Source organism: Mustela putorius, unplaced genomic scaffold (genome assembly GCF_011764305.1).
Source record: "Mustela putorius furo isolate JIRA1106 unplaced genomic scaffold, ASM1176430v1.1 tig00003836_pilon_pilon_pilon, whole genome shotgun sequence".
Taxonomy (NCBI): domain Eukaryota; kingdom Metazoa; phylum Chordata; class Mammalia; order Carnivora; family Mustelidae; genus Mustela; species Mustela putorius.
Window position 1 is genome coordinate 17,453,557 of NW_025421989.1, and position 12,756 is coordinate 17,466,312.

The following is a 12,756-nucleotide window of genomic DNA, read 5'->3' on the forward strand; positions in this document are numbered from 1 at the left end:
ACTATGGTTTCATAAAATGAATATAGCATTCCTTTTCTGTTTTCTGCAAGAGATTTTGTATAGTATTGGTATTATTTTTCTTTAAATATTTGGTAGAACTCCCCAGTGAAACCCTTCTTGTGCGCAAGGTTTCTATTTTGGGAGTTTTAAAATTATAGATTAAATTTCTATGATAGTTACAGGGCTATTTAGATTACTTCATATTGGTGAGTTGTGATAGTTTGTGTTTTTTGAGGAATTGGCCCATTTCTTTTTAAGTTGCTAAATTTATGTGTACAGTTGTTTGTAAGATTTGTTTATTATCCTTTTTCTATCTACAGCGGGTCCTGGTTATATAGGTTATTAGCTATGATTCCCTCCAACCGCCCCCTCCCCGCATTTAATAAATTGCTAACTTGAATGGAGAAAGTATTCCTCAGATTATTCTAGTCCCAAACGCTAAGACTGTCACTTCTGGAAATTCAGGTTGTAGAATTACAGCATAGTGTCCCTATACCTGTTGGTTAGGAATTTAGAGGTCAGCAAACTTGGGCACCTGGGGCACATCGAATTCTTCTGGCTCTGCCAGAGCCCTGATTAGGCCTGCCAAATCCTACAATCTTTACCGTGTGGCCCTTTAAGGAACGCGTTTGTCCACCCATGCCTTCAGACCATCTAAGTGCAGTGGCTTACTTTAAAGCCATCTGGAAAAATACTCAAGTACAGATTCCCAGGCCCCCACATGGCCTTTTTCTCATCTGGAATCCATCATAGCATACGCTCCTTCCTCTGTATGGGGAGTTTTGACTGGTGTCCTTTGACTTTGATCTCTGTGGCACTTAACTTCTCCAGTACTTCCCGGGCGCGGAGTCATCTCCTTGGAGAGGTGCATTCTGAAGGGCGCAGTCCTGAATGTTGACCTCAGGGAGTCTGCCTTGGCCAAAGCCCGGAGAAGCGAAGGTGCCGGGGCTCACCTCAGGGATGGCTCTGACAAAAATGTGCTTTTTGATGCCACAAAGTCCAAAACTGCTCTATCTCTGGAAATACTATTTCATGGTTGATTCGCAACCTGGCATGTTTGCAGAAACACAAATGGTTAATAGATCTGACCCCGTGAGGCGTTCTGCCCACCTCAGGTCAGTGGGAAGAGAGCAGGGTGTTGATGGTCCTGGTTAAGGGCTCCTGCACAATCAAGGTGGTGATCCCACAGTTTCTACTTTGGGTCTTTTTTTCTGGGTTTTCTTCTGCATGGAGCTGAAGGAAACCATTGCTGCCTGACCTTGGGCCGGCCGGTGACCTGTTCTCATCCGGCTGTTTTGTGGGATGAAGGGGAGGTGGCCGTTGGCAGCTGGGATGCTTTTCACTCCTCACAGCGGACTGGGCATGGCCGTGGTGAACTAAAGCTGTACGCGCTGGCTATTTTTCCTGGTCCGGGCGCCTCCGGTCATCTTCTCCTGTCCTCTGACCTCAGACCCTACCAGTCCCCTCTGACCACCTTGCTCATCCCTTTTTTGCTGCCGCGGGGTCTGATTTCACCTCATTTCTTGGGCTTCCTCCCACTGGATTGAGTTCAGCACCCAGAGAGGGCTTTTGGTGGTGCTGGCCTCTTCAGTGCCCTCTGCCTTGGTGGTTTTCTGCTCTCGTCCACAGCTCCAGACCGAGTTTACTACTTCCTCTTCTGGAACCACGGATCTTGAACCCGTAGAGTCCAGGCACACCTTATGTTGCTCAGATGACGCCTTCTGGGAGAGCTCAGGTGGCCAGATGTCCTGCATCTCATGGCTGCGATTCGCTTTGCTCCCCAGGTGAAAGCCAGGCTTTTTGCATTATCTCCCTTTTCTGTGCCTTTCTTTATAACTCTTGGTTGGCCTCCCCCGAGGACTGGGTCGCCATGCGAGGACTGGATGGTTCGAGCTACGTGAGCACTTCATGGACGTGCCTCGCTCCCGGTGCTGACTGAGGCTTGGGGGTTGTGGCTGCTTGGAAGACTCCTGGTCTTGGAGGGCGGTGGGTTTACCGGGAACAAGAGGGTACAGTACTGCATTACTCTTTGGGTTCCAGACTGAAGAGGGGTTAGGATTGTGTCTCATAAATTTTATTCTTATGAGCCCTTGTTTAATGTCATAAGGAGATTGGCTCTAGGAGAGACTGAGGTGGTTATATCAGAGTGAGGCTCTTGGCCCTTTCCAGCAGGTGTTGGGGTAACGGGAAATGGCTTTCTAACTGTTCTCTTGCAGTGGGAAAGGGAAGGCAGGGCCGTGAAATAATTAGCCGCCCATTTACAGTATGCCTAGGGTACTCTAATGTGAGTTTTAAGAAGGAGTGCCATGTGGTTTTCTTTAATGCACACTTGCATGTATTTTGTGTTGTGTTGCATGGCTGTCAATCCAATGTCAGTAGGTCTTTTTCTTTCTTTCCGTCTCTAATTTTTCCTGGTTTGGTTGCTTTCTATGAACACCAGCAACTGCCCTGGGGATGCCCACGTGCCTCAGTTGGTTAAGCGTCCGACTCTTGATTTCAGCTTGGGTCAGATTTCTCAGGGTTGTGAGATCGAGCCCTGTATCTGGCTCCGCACTCAGCTGGAGTCTGCTTGGAATTCTGGCTGCCTCTGTCTCTGCCGTCTCCTCGCTGTCACGCTCGCTCGCTCTCTTCTCTCAAAAGAAAAAAAGAGAAACTGCTCTGAAAACAAGCCCTCCAAATTGTCTTTTGTCCCTTTCTATGCTTTGGGGCCCCACCTCACTGCTTTGATTTTTAAATTTAGAAGAATATTTTGGTGAACTGTGTAAGGGACATAAAGCATTCGATTTAGGCCTACAACATAATGATTGGATATTTGTACGTCTTGTGAAATGATCACCACGAGAAGTCTAGTTCACATCCATCACCACACACAGTTAAATAATTTTTTTCCTTGTGATGAGAACTTTTAAGATCCACTCTCAGGGCAACTTTCACATACACGCTACACAGTTATAAACGGTAGTGGCCACACTGTGCATTGCCACTGTGATCACAGTGAGGCGCTGGGACTGGCTGCAGGTGTGCGTTCGTGGCGTGGAAGCCACGGCCAGTGCCTGGGACAGCGCCTGCACCCAGCAGCTGCTCAGACACTTGTTACTCCGTGGCAGGTGTATGGGGGGGAACAGAGGAAACCTCCCCTCCCAGCCCCTTTAATCTGGTGCCTAGGGCATGGCATATGGTTGGTTGAATTGGAACAACCTAGTTCTGGAACTTTCCATCGCCTTGATTCCCTCACAGTAACTGAGAATCTAAAAGTGCTGCCTTTATGTTTAGATATTTGAGGACAGATTTCTTGAGAGGACTCCAATGACACATCGTTCCTCCAGTTTAAAGTATACAGCTAAATAATTTTCAGTATGTTCAAAGTTGGGCTACCATCACCACGATTTAATTAATTTATTTACTTATTTATTTTTAAAGATTTTATTTATTTGACAGAAATCACAAGTAGACGGAGAGGCAGGCAGAGAGAGAGAGAGGGAAGCAGGCTCCCTGCTGAGCAGAGAGCCCAATGCGGGACTTGATCCCGGGACCCTGAGATCATGACCTGAGCCGAAGGCAGAGGCTTTAACCCACTGAGACCCCCAGGCGCCCCTCATCACCATGATTTTAGAACATTTTCATCACCCCGGCAAGAAACGTATACCCTTTAGCCACCAGCCCCATTCCTCCTAGCTTCCTGTTCCTCCCAGTTCCTGGCATACACTAATTTGCTTTCTACGTCTAAGGGTTTGCCTTTTCTGCTTGTGTCCTATACATGGAATGCTACGATGCGTGACCCGTTGTGACTGGTTTCTTTCACTCAGCGTCTTGCCCTGCGTGTCGTAGCACATAGCAGTTCCGCGTTCCTTCTCTGGCTGAGTAAGTCGTCCACGGTGTGGCTAGACCGTAGTTTGTTTACCCGTTTACAGCTTCATGGACAATTCGGATTTCTCCCTTTTGATTTCTGTGAAACCTGCTGCTCTGAACATCGTCTTGGGTGTTGTTTGATGAGATTAATCGTCTTGCAGCTGTTGTGAAAGGAACTGGACGTGGGAATTGAAGCCGAAGCTTTGGAAGTCAGAGAGCGCAAGAAGCCATCTGCTTGACCTTCACTTTAATTTCTGGGAATTTATTGAGCTTCTGAATGTCTTGAGATGTCTCCCGAAACACAGACCCTCTGTTAAAATTAAAAAAAAAAAACAGATTTCTTTAAACATAATTTTAAGTGTTAAGCTCTTTTTAATTGTGAAATCGGAAGGCTTTCTCTGGGTATCAGTCGATTTCGGTAATCTGGACTCGCTGCCTGTCAGCACTGACGTTTCTGATCACACCTAGCGTATCCCAGGTGAGTTCAGAAGATGTTCTCACACCGGTAGGCGCTTGTGAGCCCCCACGTGGGTGAGAGGGAGTGCACGAGGGGTGCTGTGCTGTTTTGTTTTTCTGCCAGTGGTGCTGATAACTCTGGAATAGATTTTTTTTTTTAAACTTGATATGCTTTACATTGAGGAAATTTTGTGTACAGGCCTGAGTTTCGACCCATGCATACAGTCATGTCAGCAACACGACTGTCAAGATTAGCACATCTGAGTGGATGCTTACAGCAGATACGTGAATGGCTTCCAGCTGCTTTGGAGTCCAGTTGCCCTTTCTTCCTCTTTAGCTTTCGGAGCCTCTCAAGGGTACCCTGAAAGCTGGTTTATGTGTGAGGGGAAACCGTGCAACCCCAAACCTGGCTCCTCTTCTCCAACACCAGTTCCTCCGGTGACGCTTCCCCTCGCTGTGAGCTGCTGGTGGGGAGTCCAGCTCTCAGAAAGGAGGAGGGGGCGTGGGCGTGGCCTCTGACCCGGAAGGGAGAGGGATGGGAGAGGGGGATGGGGGAGGGATGGGGGAGAGACCCAGACGTCTGGCTCAGAGCATGGAGGAGAGAGAGTTAAGGGCACCAGGCTTCGGAGGTACCAGGGTCGGTGGAGAGGGGCCGAGCAAGAAGGAGGCGGGGCATTGGGCTCCACCACTTGGGCACAGGCGATGATGGGACTCATCAACCCCTTGGGGATGGACTAGCTTCAGCCATCGCGGGGGAGAACTAGGAAGCATAGTAACAGGGGGCAGGGCATTGATGGGCAGGAGTCCTGGTAATTCCAGATAAGCTTGACAAGGATGGAAATTGGTCTCCTCATTTCACGAACCAGATGCTGCCAGAATGTGAGCGGCTCCGGGGTTCCAGCCCTCTGACTTTGCAGAGGAGGCCAGGGCGCTCCGGCCAGGCTGATGGTCCTGCACGCGGGCGGCTGCCACACATTGGGTCCCGAGTTCTTTGCTCAAGTGTTCCAGGTTGAAAAGGACTTCATGATGCAAGGTGCAGTTCGAAGGTTTTTTCCCCAGATGTAGGGGAATTGCTTATTCCCTCAGGGCAGCCGCAGCTGGAATTCACCTTGTTCAGGAGGTCACAGGATCTTAGCCATTACTTGAAACGGAAGAAAGAAGTGAGAATGGGTCTAACTGAAGTCTGTTTCCCCCCCCTCTTTGCCAGGGTGCTGGGTGTCTTAGGTATTTATTCAGCACAAATTCCTCAGCTTCCTGGGCTGGTCAGCCTTGGTGAGTGCAGCTGCTCTACTGAACTTGCACTTGAGGCTGCCCGCCTACGGAGCACCGGTTACGTGGCAGCGGCACCAGACCACAAGGGATGGAGGGAAGGAACACTGGTGCCGGGTTCCCTACAGGAACCCTGCAAAGTGGTGACCCCATCTTGAGGGTTGAGGAAGTGTGATGCGCGTGGTGGCGGTGGGGGGCTGGCTGGGTGCCTGGCCAATGCGTTTGGAGGGACAGGGAGGCTGTGGTGGGGGATTTGTACGAGAACCTTCAAGGGGAGCATCGTGGGGGATTTTAGGTGACAAGGGTATTCGTTAACACCTAGGGGAGGGATAGAGAAGTCCGAGCTCCATTTCAGACTTGACTGGGTGGGACAGTGTGCTGAGCAGAGAGGCAGGAGGCCGGGGCGGGGGGGGGGGGGGTTGTTCAGCCATCTAGATGGAGCTCACGGTCCGAGCCCGAGCTCTCCAAGAGTGGCCTACAAATGGATCTCTGGGAGAAAATGAGGCAGTGAGATGAAACGTGGGCCTTCATTCCCTACCTCTCCCCCCGACCAATCCACTTTTCATCCTCTCTTCCTTTCTTTTGGTAGTGGTGTATTTAATTTGGACTAGACCTCCAAGTTGGTTCTTTTTAAGTTCTTGTTGAATAAACACAGTGGGTGGTGGTCTAGAAACGGGGACATTGAGTTGTCTAGTGGACAAAGGACACATTTTGCCCTGGGATGGGTCACCGTGTTGCTGAGCACTTCGGAAGGCTGAATTGTGTAAGAGCTGCACATCATTCTTGCCTGGCCAGAGTTCTCTAAGAACTTCTGCCCAGCGTTTTGTTAGCCTCGTTTAGATTACCATGGGTACTTGAAAGCCCTGTGATGATCTCTCTTTAGCATTTGAATTTACTCTCAGATTTTCTGGTTTGTAGTCGCTTCTGACATTGCAGTCTGGTGTTCCCACATTTGGGCATGCTCTGACCCCAGGCTTATTTTCACTCCTGTGGAGCATCTGGTAGTTTTCAAGGGATTTTCCCACCACGCATCTGCCCAACCCCCACCCTCCGGGCAGTGGGGGTGTGGGGTCTTTTCTTTCTCTCTTTAAACAGAGTGGGCATACTACCCACATGTAGTGTGTATGACTGGGATTGCCAAAGGCACATGAGGGACAAGACAGTCCTTCACACCACGTGTCGTCAACCCCAGTTGAGGAACCCCGATACAGTGAAGTACATTGTGTTTGGTCATATTACATGTTTCTTACTAGACAGACATGAAGGTTGAAATTGGATAACTGCAAAGCATTTTCTGGGGCATGTCCTAGGCTACTGGCTAATAAGAGGCTACCTGTTAGTAAGGAGTTCAGGCTTTTTTCAGACCCTTTTCAACATTTTTTATAACCTTTTGGTGACTCTACTAATGAGTTTGGAAATAGTGGGGATTTCTTGTTCTTTTTTGTATCTGGTGGTTTTGCTCAGTGGTTCTCAACCATGGCTGTACATTGGAATTTCCCAGGGAGCTCTGAAAAATACTGATGCCTGGTTCTCACCCACAGCTTTTTATTTAATTGGTCTGGGATGTGACATACCACTTTTAAAAAACTCCCCAGGTAATTATAATGCATTGTTAGGATTGAAAACCACAGGTTTAGACATTCTAGAAACTCTACAAAGATACAGCAATATGGTTGATTAATTTAGCCAACTAAAATAAATTTTCATTTACCACAAAACATTTATTGAGCCCCTGAGATCAAGATGACCAAGCAAAGGGCGCCTGGGTGGCTCAGTGGGTTAAAGCCTCTGGCTTCGGCTCAGGTCATGATCCCAGGGTCCTGGAATTGAGCCCCGCATCGGGTTCTCTGCTCAGTAGGGAAGCCTGCTTCCCCCTCTCTATATCTGCCTGCCAGTATGCCTACTTGTGATCTCTCTCTGTCAAATAAATAAATAAAATCTTAAAAAAAATGACCAAGCAGGCCTCATTGTTGAACCTAGTGGAGCTCACGTCCTTGGCTTTGTTTTCATTTTCAAACCTTAGTTCTGGAAAAGAGTTGCTGGATAGTTTCTGCTCTGGAGCCCCTTTCTGGAATCTTCTCCAAGGGCTGGGAACAGTGAGTGCAGAAAGGCACATCAGTGTATCCCCCGCAGGACCAGCACATTGAGTGCCCACAAGGGACCAGGCAGAGGTGACAGCCGGAAATAACATTCAGACCTGGCAGATTTCTTTGGACTGAGGGGCAAGCCCATAGTATAGAAATACATAACACTCTCCAGTGGGTTTCTGTCATAATATGTTTTTCTTCAGTTTGAAACCTGGTTGGAGGGCCTCCACTGGCCCCCTCAGTGCCTTTCCACTAATTGTGCCTGCTAGAAAAAGGGGGCGGCTCTCTATCAAGGCTTTTCGGTGTATTAGACAAAGACACCCCTTTTCCTGGCCCAAGGAAGAGTTTTCTCCAGCTCAGCCCTGGGACCGAGGTCCGCCTTCCCTGCGTGGGGTGGCCCTGTCTGAAGGGTCCCCCTCACCAGCATAGGGGATTCGTGTTCTGTAATGTGCCAACAGAACCCAGTCTTGCGGCCATTTACCAGGAGTGATGACTTGTTTTATACACTTTCAAAACAGAAAACGTGTGTTCTAGCCAAGGAGGGGTTGAATAATGACATAGTGGCTTTCTTGTTCAGGGCAAGTAGCGCTGGGCTCAGTGGGACTCGGCCATGCCGGGCACATTGTCTTTACCGCCCTGCGGCTCAGTCACTTCCTCGTAGCTTGTCCCCAGCAGGCTTCAGTGGCAGACAGACTGAACAAGGTTCTTTTTTTTTTTTTTTTAAAGACTTGATTTATTTATTTGACAGACAGAGATCACAAGTAGGCAGAGAGGCAGGCAGAGAGAGAAGAGGAAGCAGGCTCCCGCTGACCAGAGAGCACGATGCGGGGCTCGATCCCAGGACCCTGGGATCATGACCTGAGCCAAAGGTGGAGGCTTTAACCTACTGAGCCACCCAGGCGCCCCACAAGGTCTCTTCTTTTTATGAAGTTTGAAGTCGGAAATTTTTAGGGGGTGGATTTTGGTCTTAAAACTGTGTATCATTCAGAGGATAGAATTCAAGCTTCCCCCTTTTAATTTCCTGAAACCACTTTCAGAATCATGAAGCCAGCTCTTTTCTCAGTGAGTTTCCCAAAGACACAGTTTTGCCGGAACTGAGCGACACTAATGAGGTGTGAGGTCAGTGCTTGTGTTGCGATGAGGGCGTGGTGTGCGCGGGCCCCAGGAGCCTTTCCCTGATGGGGGGCCTTTTCCCGGGTGCAGCCGCAGCTCAGCTGGCAGAGGGCTTGGCCACCCTGACATTCTCTGGCTCTACTCCGGTCCCCTGCTCTCTCTTACTGTGGCCTCCTGGGTGCTGCCTTCTCAGAGGAGGAGATGCCTTCCTGGTGGGTGAACCCCAGCTGATACTGCCATGCGAAGTTTGAAGTCTTCATCTCACGCAGTGGCTGGTACCATACAGGCCCCCATTGTGACCCACTTGTGTGTCCCTGCTGCTGTGTGGGGGCTTGGAGCCGCACACTGAACTAGTTGTGTTTTAAATGTCATCCATGAGTTTTGGTTGTGCTGTCCTAATAGCTCTGTGTTCGGTTTGACTCAAAGGATTAGCAAGTGATGCCTTCACTGCCGTTTTTGCTACGCTGTTTGCCATCATTTGTTAAGTGAAATTGAAAGTACCGATTTTGGTGGGTGTATCTGTCTGCCGGAGCTCTGGCACAAGTGCTGTGATCACGTGGCTTACAGGAACAGACATATTTTCTCCCTGTTCTGGAGGCCAGAAGTTCAAAATCATTATTGGCAGGGCTGTGGTCCTCCTAAAGGCTCCAGGGGAGAGAGTCCTTCCTTGGATCTTCTGGCTGCAGGGGCTCCTGGTGTTCTGGCACCTGCAGCTCTTTATCCCTGTGTCTCATCTTCTGTCAGGAGGGCACTTGTCCTTGGATTTAGGTCCCACCTGCCTAATCTGGGATGATCTCACCTCTGGATCTATAATTACGTCTGCAAAACCCTTTTTCCAAATCAGGTCACACTTCCAGGTTCTGGGGGTCAGGATGTGGACATACCTTTTGGGGGCCACCATTCCACCCATTATGGTGGGGGTAGGTGGAATTTTTTTTTAAAGATTTTATTTATTTGAGAGAGAGAGAACAACAGCAGGGAGAGGAACAGAGGGAAAGGGAGAAGCCAACGCTCTGCTGAGCCGGGACCCTGCTGCAGGGCTGGATTGGATCTTGGGACCCTGTGATCATGACCTGAGCCAAAGGCAGAAGCTTAACCAACTGAGCCACTCAGGTGCCCTGAAGTCTGGTTTTTAAGTGGCAGCTAACTTCGGAGTTTTTTGAAAAGTCTGTGCTCGCTAGACTAAGACACATTTCCTGTCTAATTTGGCCTCTGAACGCAGTTTGTGGTCTTCATTCTTACTGTGCTCTGGAAGGTCTTGGGAGCATCGTTCCAGACATCGCTGGAGATAGATTCTAAGTAGGGTGGAAAAATTCCTTAACGTCTAGTCCAAGCACTGGCACTTCTTAGTTTATGGAAGGAATTCTAGTGTGAGTTTTCTGGTGAAACCACACTGCGGTCAGCTGTGAATCTTTTTGTTTTTTTCTTTTGCCTTGGTTCGGGTCGCAGATACACTCTTTGTACATACTGTCCATTTTGACGCTTTGCAGCCTACACTGTTTTTTTTCTGTCATGTGGAAAAAGCACCAGCCCGCGGAGGGCTCGTGGGACAGTACAGAGTAATCCATTCGGTCTCCTCTCTGTTTTTTACCTTACTCTTCTCAGACAGTGAGTGCTTAGCAGATCGAACTAGAGGAGAACAAATTGCATCTTGCCTTTCCTCGTGGGCGTCATAATTTTAGATGTCCTTGAAGATTCAGGCATCATGTGAACCTGCAGAGATTAATGCAATTTCTATAACCTTGACCGAAGTCCTACCCGGGGATACCGAGCTTCCCTTGGGCAAGAAGGGCCACTGGCCACGGATGGGGTCACAGTGCAGGTCACAGTGCATAACTAAACATTGTGTTGTGTCCTCTCCAGTTGGCCGAAAACCTGTCTGCATCCTTGGCACAATAACTTTGTGCTTGGTGTTTCTGTGTCTGTCTTGTGTAACCTGGTAATCCGTGTGGGGTTGAGAACCTCCATGGCTCATGACAACGGGCCCAAGTGACTTCCGGCAACTCTGTGTTCAGGTTTTCTTACCAAGTTCGGTCACCAAACCGCACCTCACTGGCTTTCCTTTGGGATGTGTTTTATCCTGACCACCTTGCCTTCTCTCCCTCTTTCTCCAGCTGATGGCGAGACCATTCTGAAAGGCCTCCAGTCCATTTTCCAGGAGCAAGGGATGACGGAGTCCGTGCACAACTGGCAAGACCATGGTTATCTAGCGACCTATATCAACAAAAACGGCAGGTGAGGGGCCTTCGTATCTGAGCACTTCAGCTGGTGGGGCGTGGGGGCGGGGCCGGGCAGACGGACTGCCAGACTGACAACAAAGGGGGAGGGGTCGTGTCCAGGGATCTGTTTCATGCTAGGGGTCTAGAATTCAGTGCTTCATAGCCCTCGCTGCACAGTAGAATCCCCCGGGAGTGCTTTCGCAAGACATTACCCCAGTCACTCTCCCAGACATTGAGGTCACTGGGCATTAGGATTTTTCCACAGCCCCCACCCCCAACCAGGTGATTCTGTGTGGCCAGGACCCAGAACCCCTGGGCAGCAGAAGCAGTGTGAACTGCAGGCCACGATTCAGAGGTGGTTAAACCCGATTCCCGGGCCCCAATCCAAGAGTTTTTTGATGGAGCCGCTCTGGGGCAGCACTGGAAGTCGCATTTTCAGCAAGCTGATGCTGCTGGTCTGTGGTCGGCTGACCACGCCGTGAATAGCCCTGGTAGAAGTTGTTAGTGATTAATGCAGACCATTATCAAATGCGGAATGGGAGGGGGACAGGAAGCTGAGGGGATCCAAGATTTCAGGCTGTTTTTTTTCTTTTCCTTAAGACTCTTATAGACTATCCAGACTTGACCTAATCAATATGTACATGAGAGCCAGTATTTTGTGGGAATAGGAAAGGAAACCTAAATTAAGAACTGACCGATAACAGAAGACCCCAGAGTGTTAAGCTCTTTGTGCTATCCTAAGTCTAGGTTTGTATTCTATCTAGACTGGTTTAGTATGCAGAACTAGTAAGATTCTTTGTAATTTGAACTATTAATTTTAAAATGTGAACTCCTGGGTATTTTCAATGGCTTTAATTCTATTTCCCCCAGTGGGTACAAAGTACTAGAATTCCATACGGTTTCATTAATGTCCCGCATTCTCTCCCTTGTTACTCTCTTAAAAGGAAAAATAACCACTCCCACAACCTCAGAGGCCCAAAAGGCAATGCTGGAGATGAGGGAAACTTGAACTTCTGAGTGTCCCCTTTTGTTATTCTCTTTCTAAATCAACATGCTCCACCCCACGGGGATAATTGGTCTTCCCTCTCTTGATGCCTCTCAAAGACTTCCCCAGCTCCTCTCTCGCCAGGCCCAGATTTGTATTTGTGACTATGTAGTGAATGTCCACGCATGTGTTTAACAGATACCTCACACGTATCTAGAATAATTTTTCTCAAGGGTGATCCCAAAGCAACACCACCACCAAAAGGGTGATCCCAAAGCAACACCACCGGCAAGCTTCCCTGCCCTCCCTCCTCGGCGTCCTGGCCCAGTTAATAACACGTTTCCTTCCAGCTCCTGCAGGCTTCCATTCAGCCCCTCTCCATCCTGGCCTCTTTCCTCCACCTTCTCCGCCAAGGTCTCTTGCTGTCCTGGATGTGGTCCATCCTTTGGGGACCGTAGCAAATCGAACCATGTCACATTGCCACCCCGCCACCCCCGTTGGCCCTTTGAAGCCTGATTCTCTTAGAATCTCCTGCCTTTGCAGCCAGGCCCTGCTGACTTCTCTGCCTCACTTCTTAAATCTTCTACCATGGACACCATTTCCAGTTGTCTGGGGGACCTGGAATTCTTCCTGGAAGGGAATTTTGAATGACAAGAGCTGTTTAGAAATTGCTTCTGAAAGCAGAAAAAATGAAAATTAACATGCTTCGTTTAAAAACGTATTTTCAACATTGGTCTCCCTCTTCTCTCACTTGCTCCCCTGGGCCCCATCCCCGTGG

General features: G+C 49.1%; 1 protein-coding gene across 1 annotated transcript in view; it reads left to right on the forward strand.

Annotated features, from left to right (window-relative positions):
• SMS (spermine synthase) overlaps nucleotides 1-12,756 on the forward strand; it is a 48,596-nt gene that overhangs the window by 9,294 nt on the left and 26,546 nt on the right. Inside the window, exon 2 of the mRNA XM_045089405.1 lies at nucleotides 10,889-11,009. Within this exon, the coding sequence (XP_044945340.1) occupies nucleotides 10,889-11,009 (121 nt within the window). The remainder of the gene's footprint in view (nucleotides 1-10,888; nucleotides 11,010-12,756) is intronic.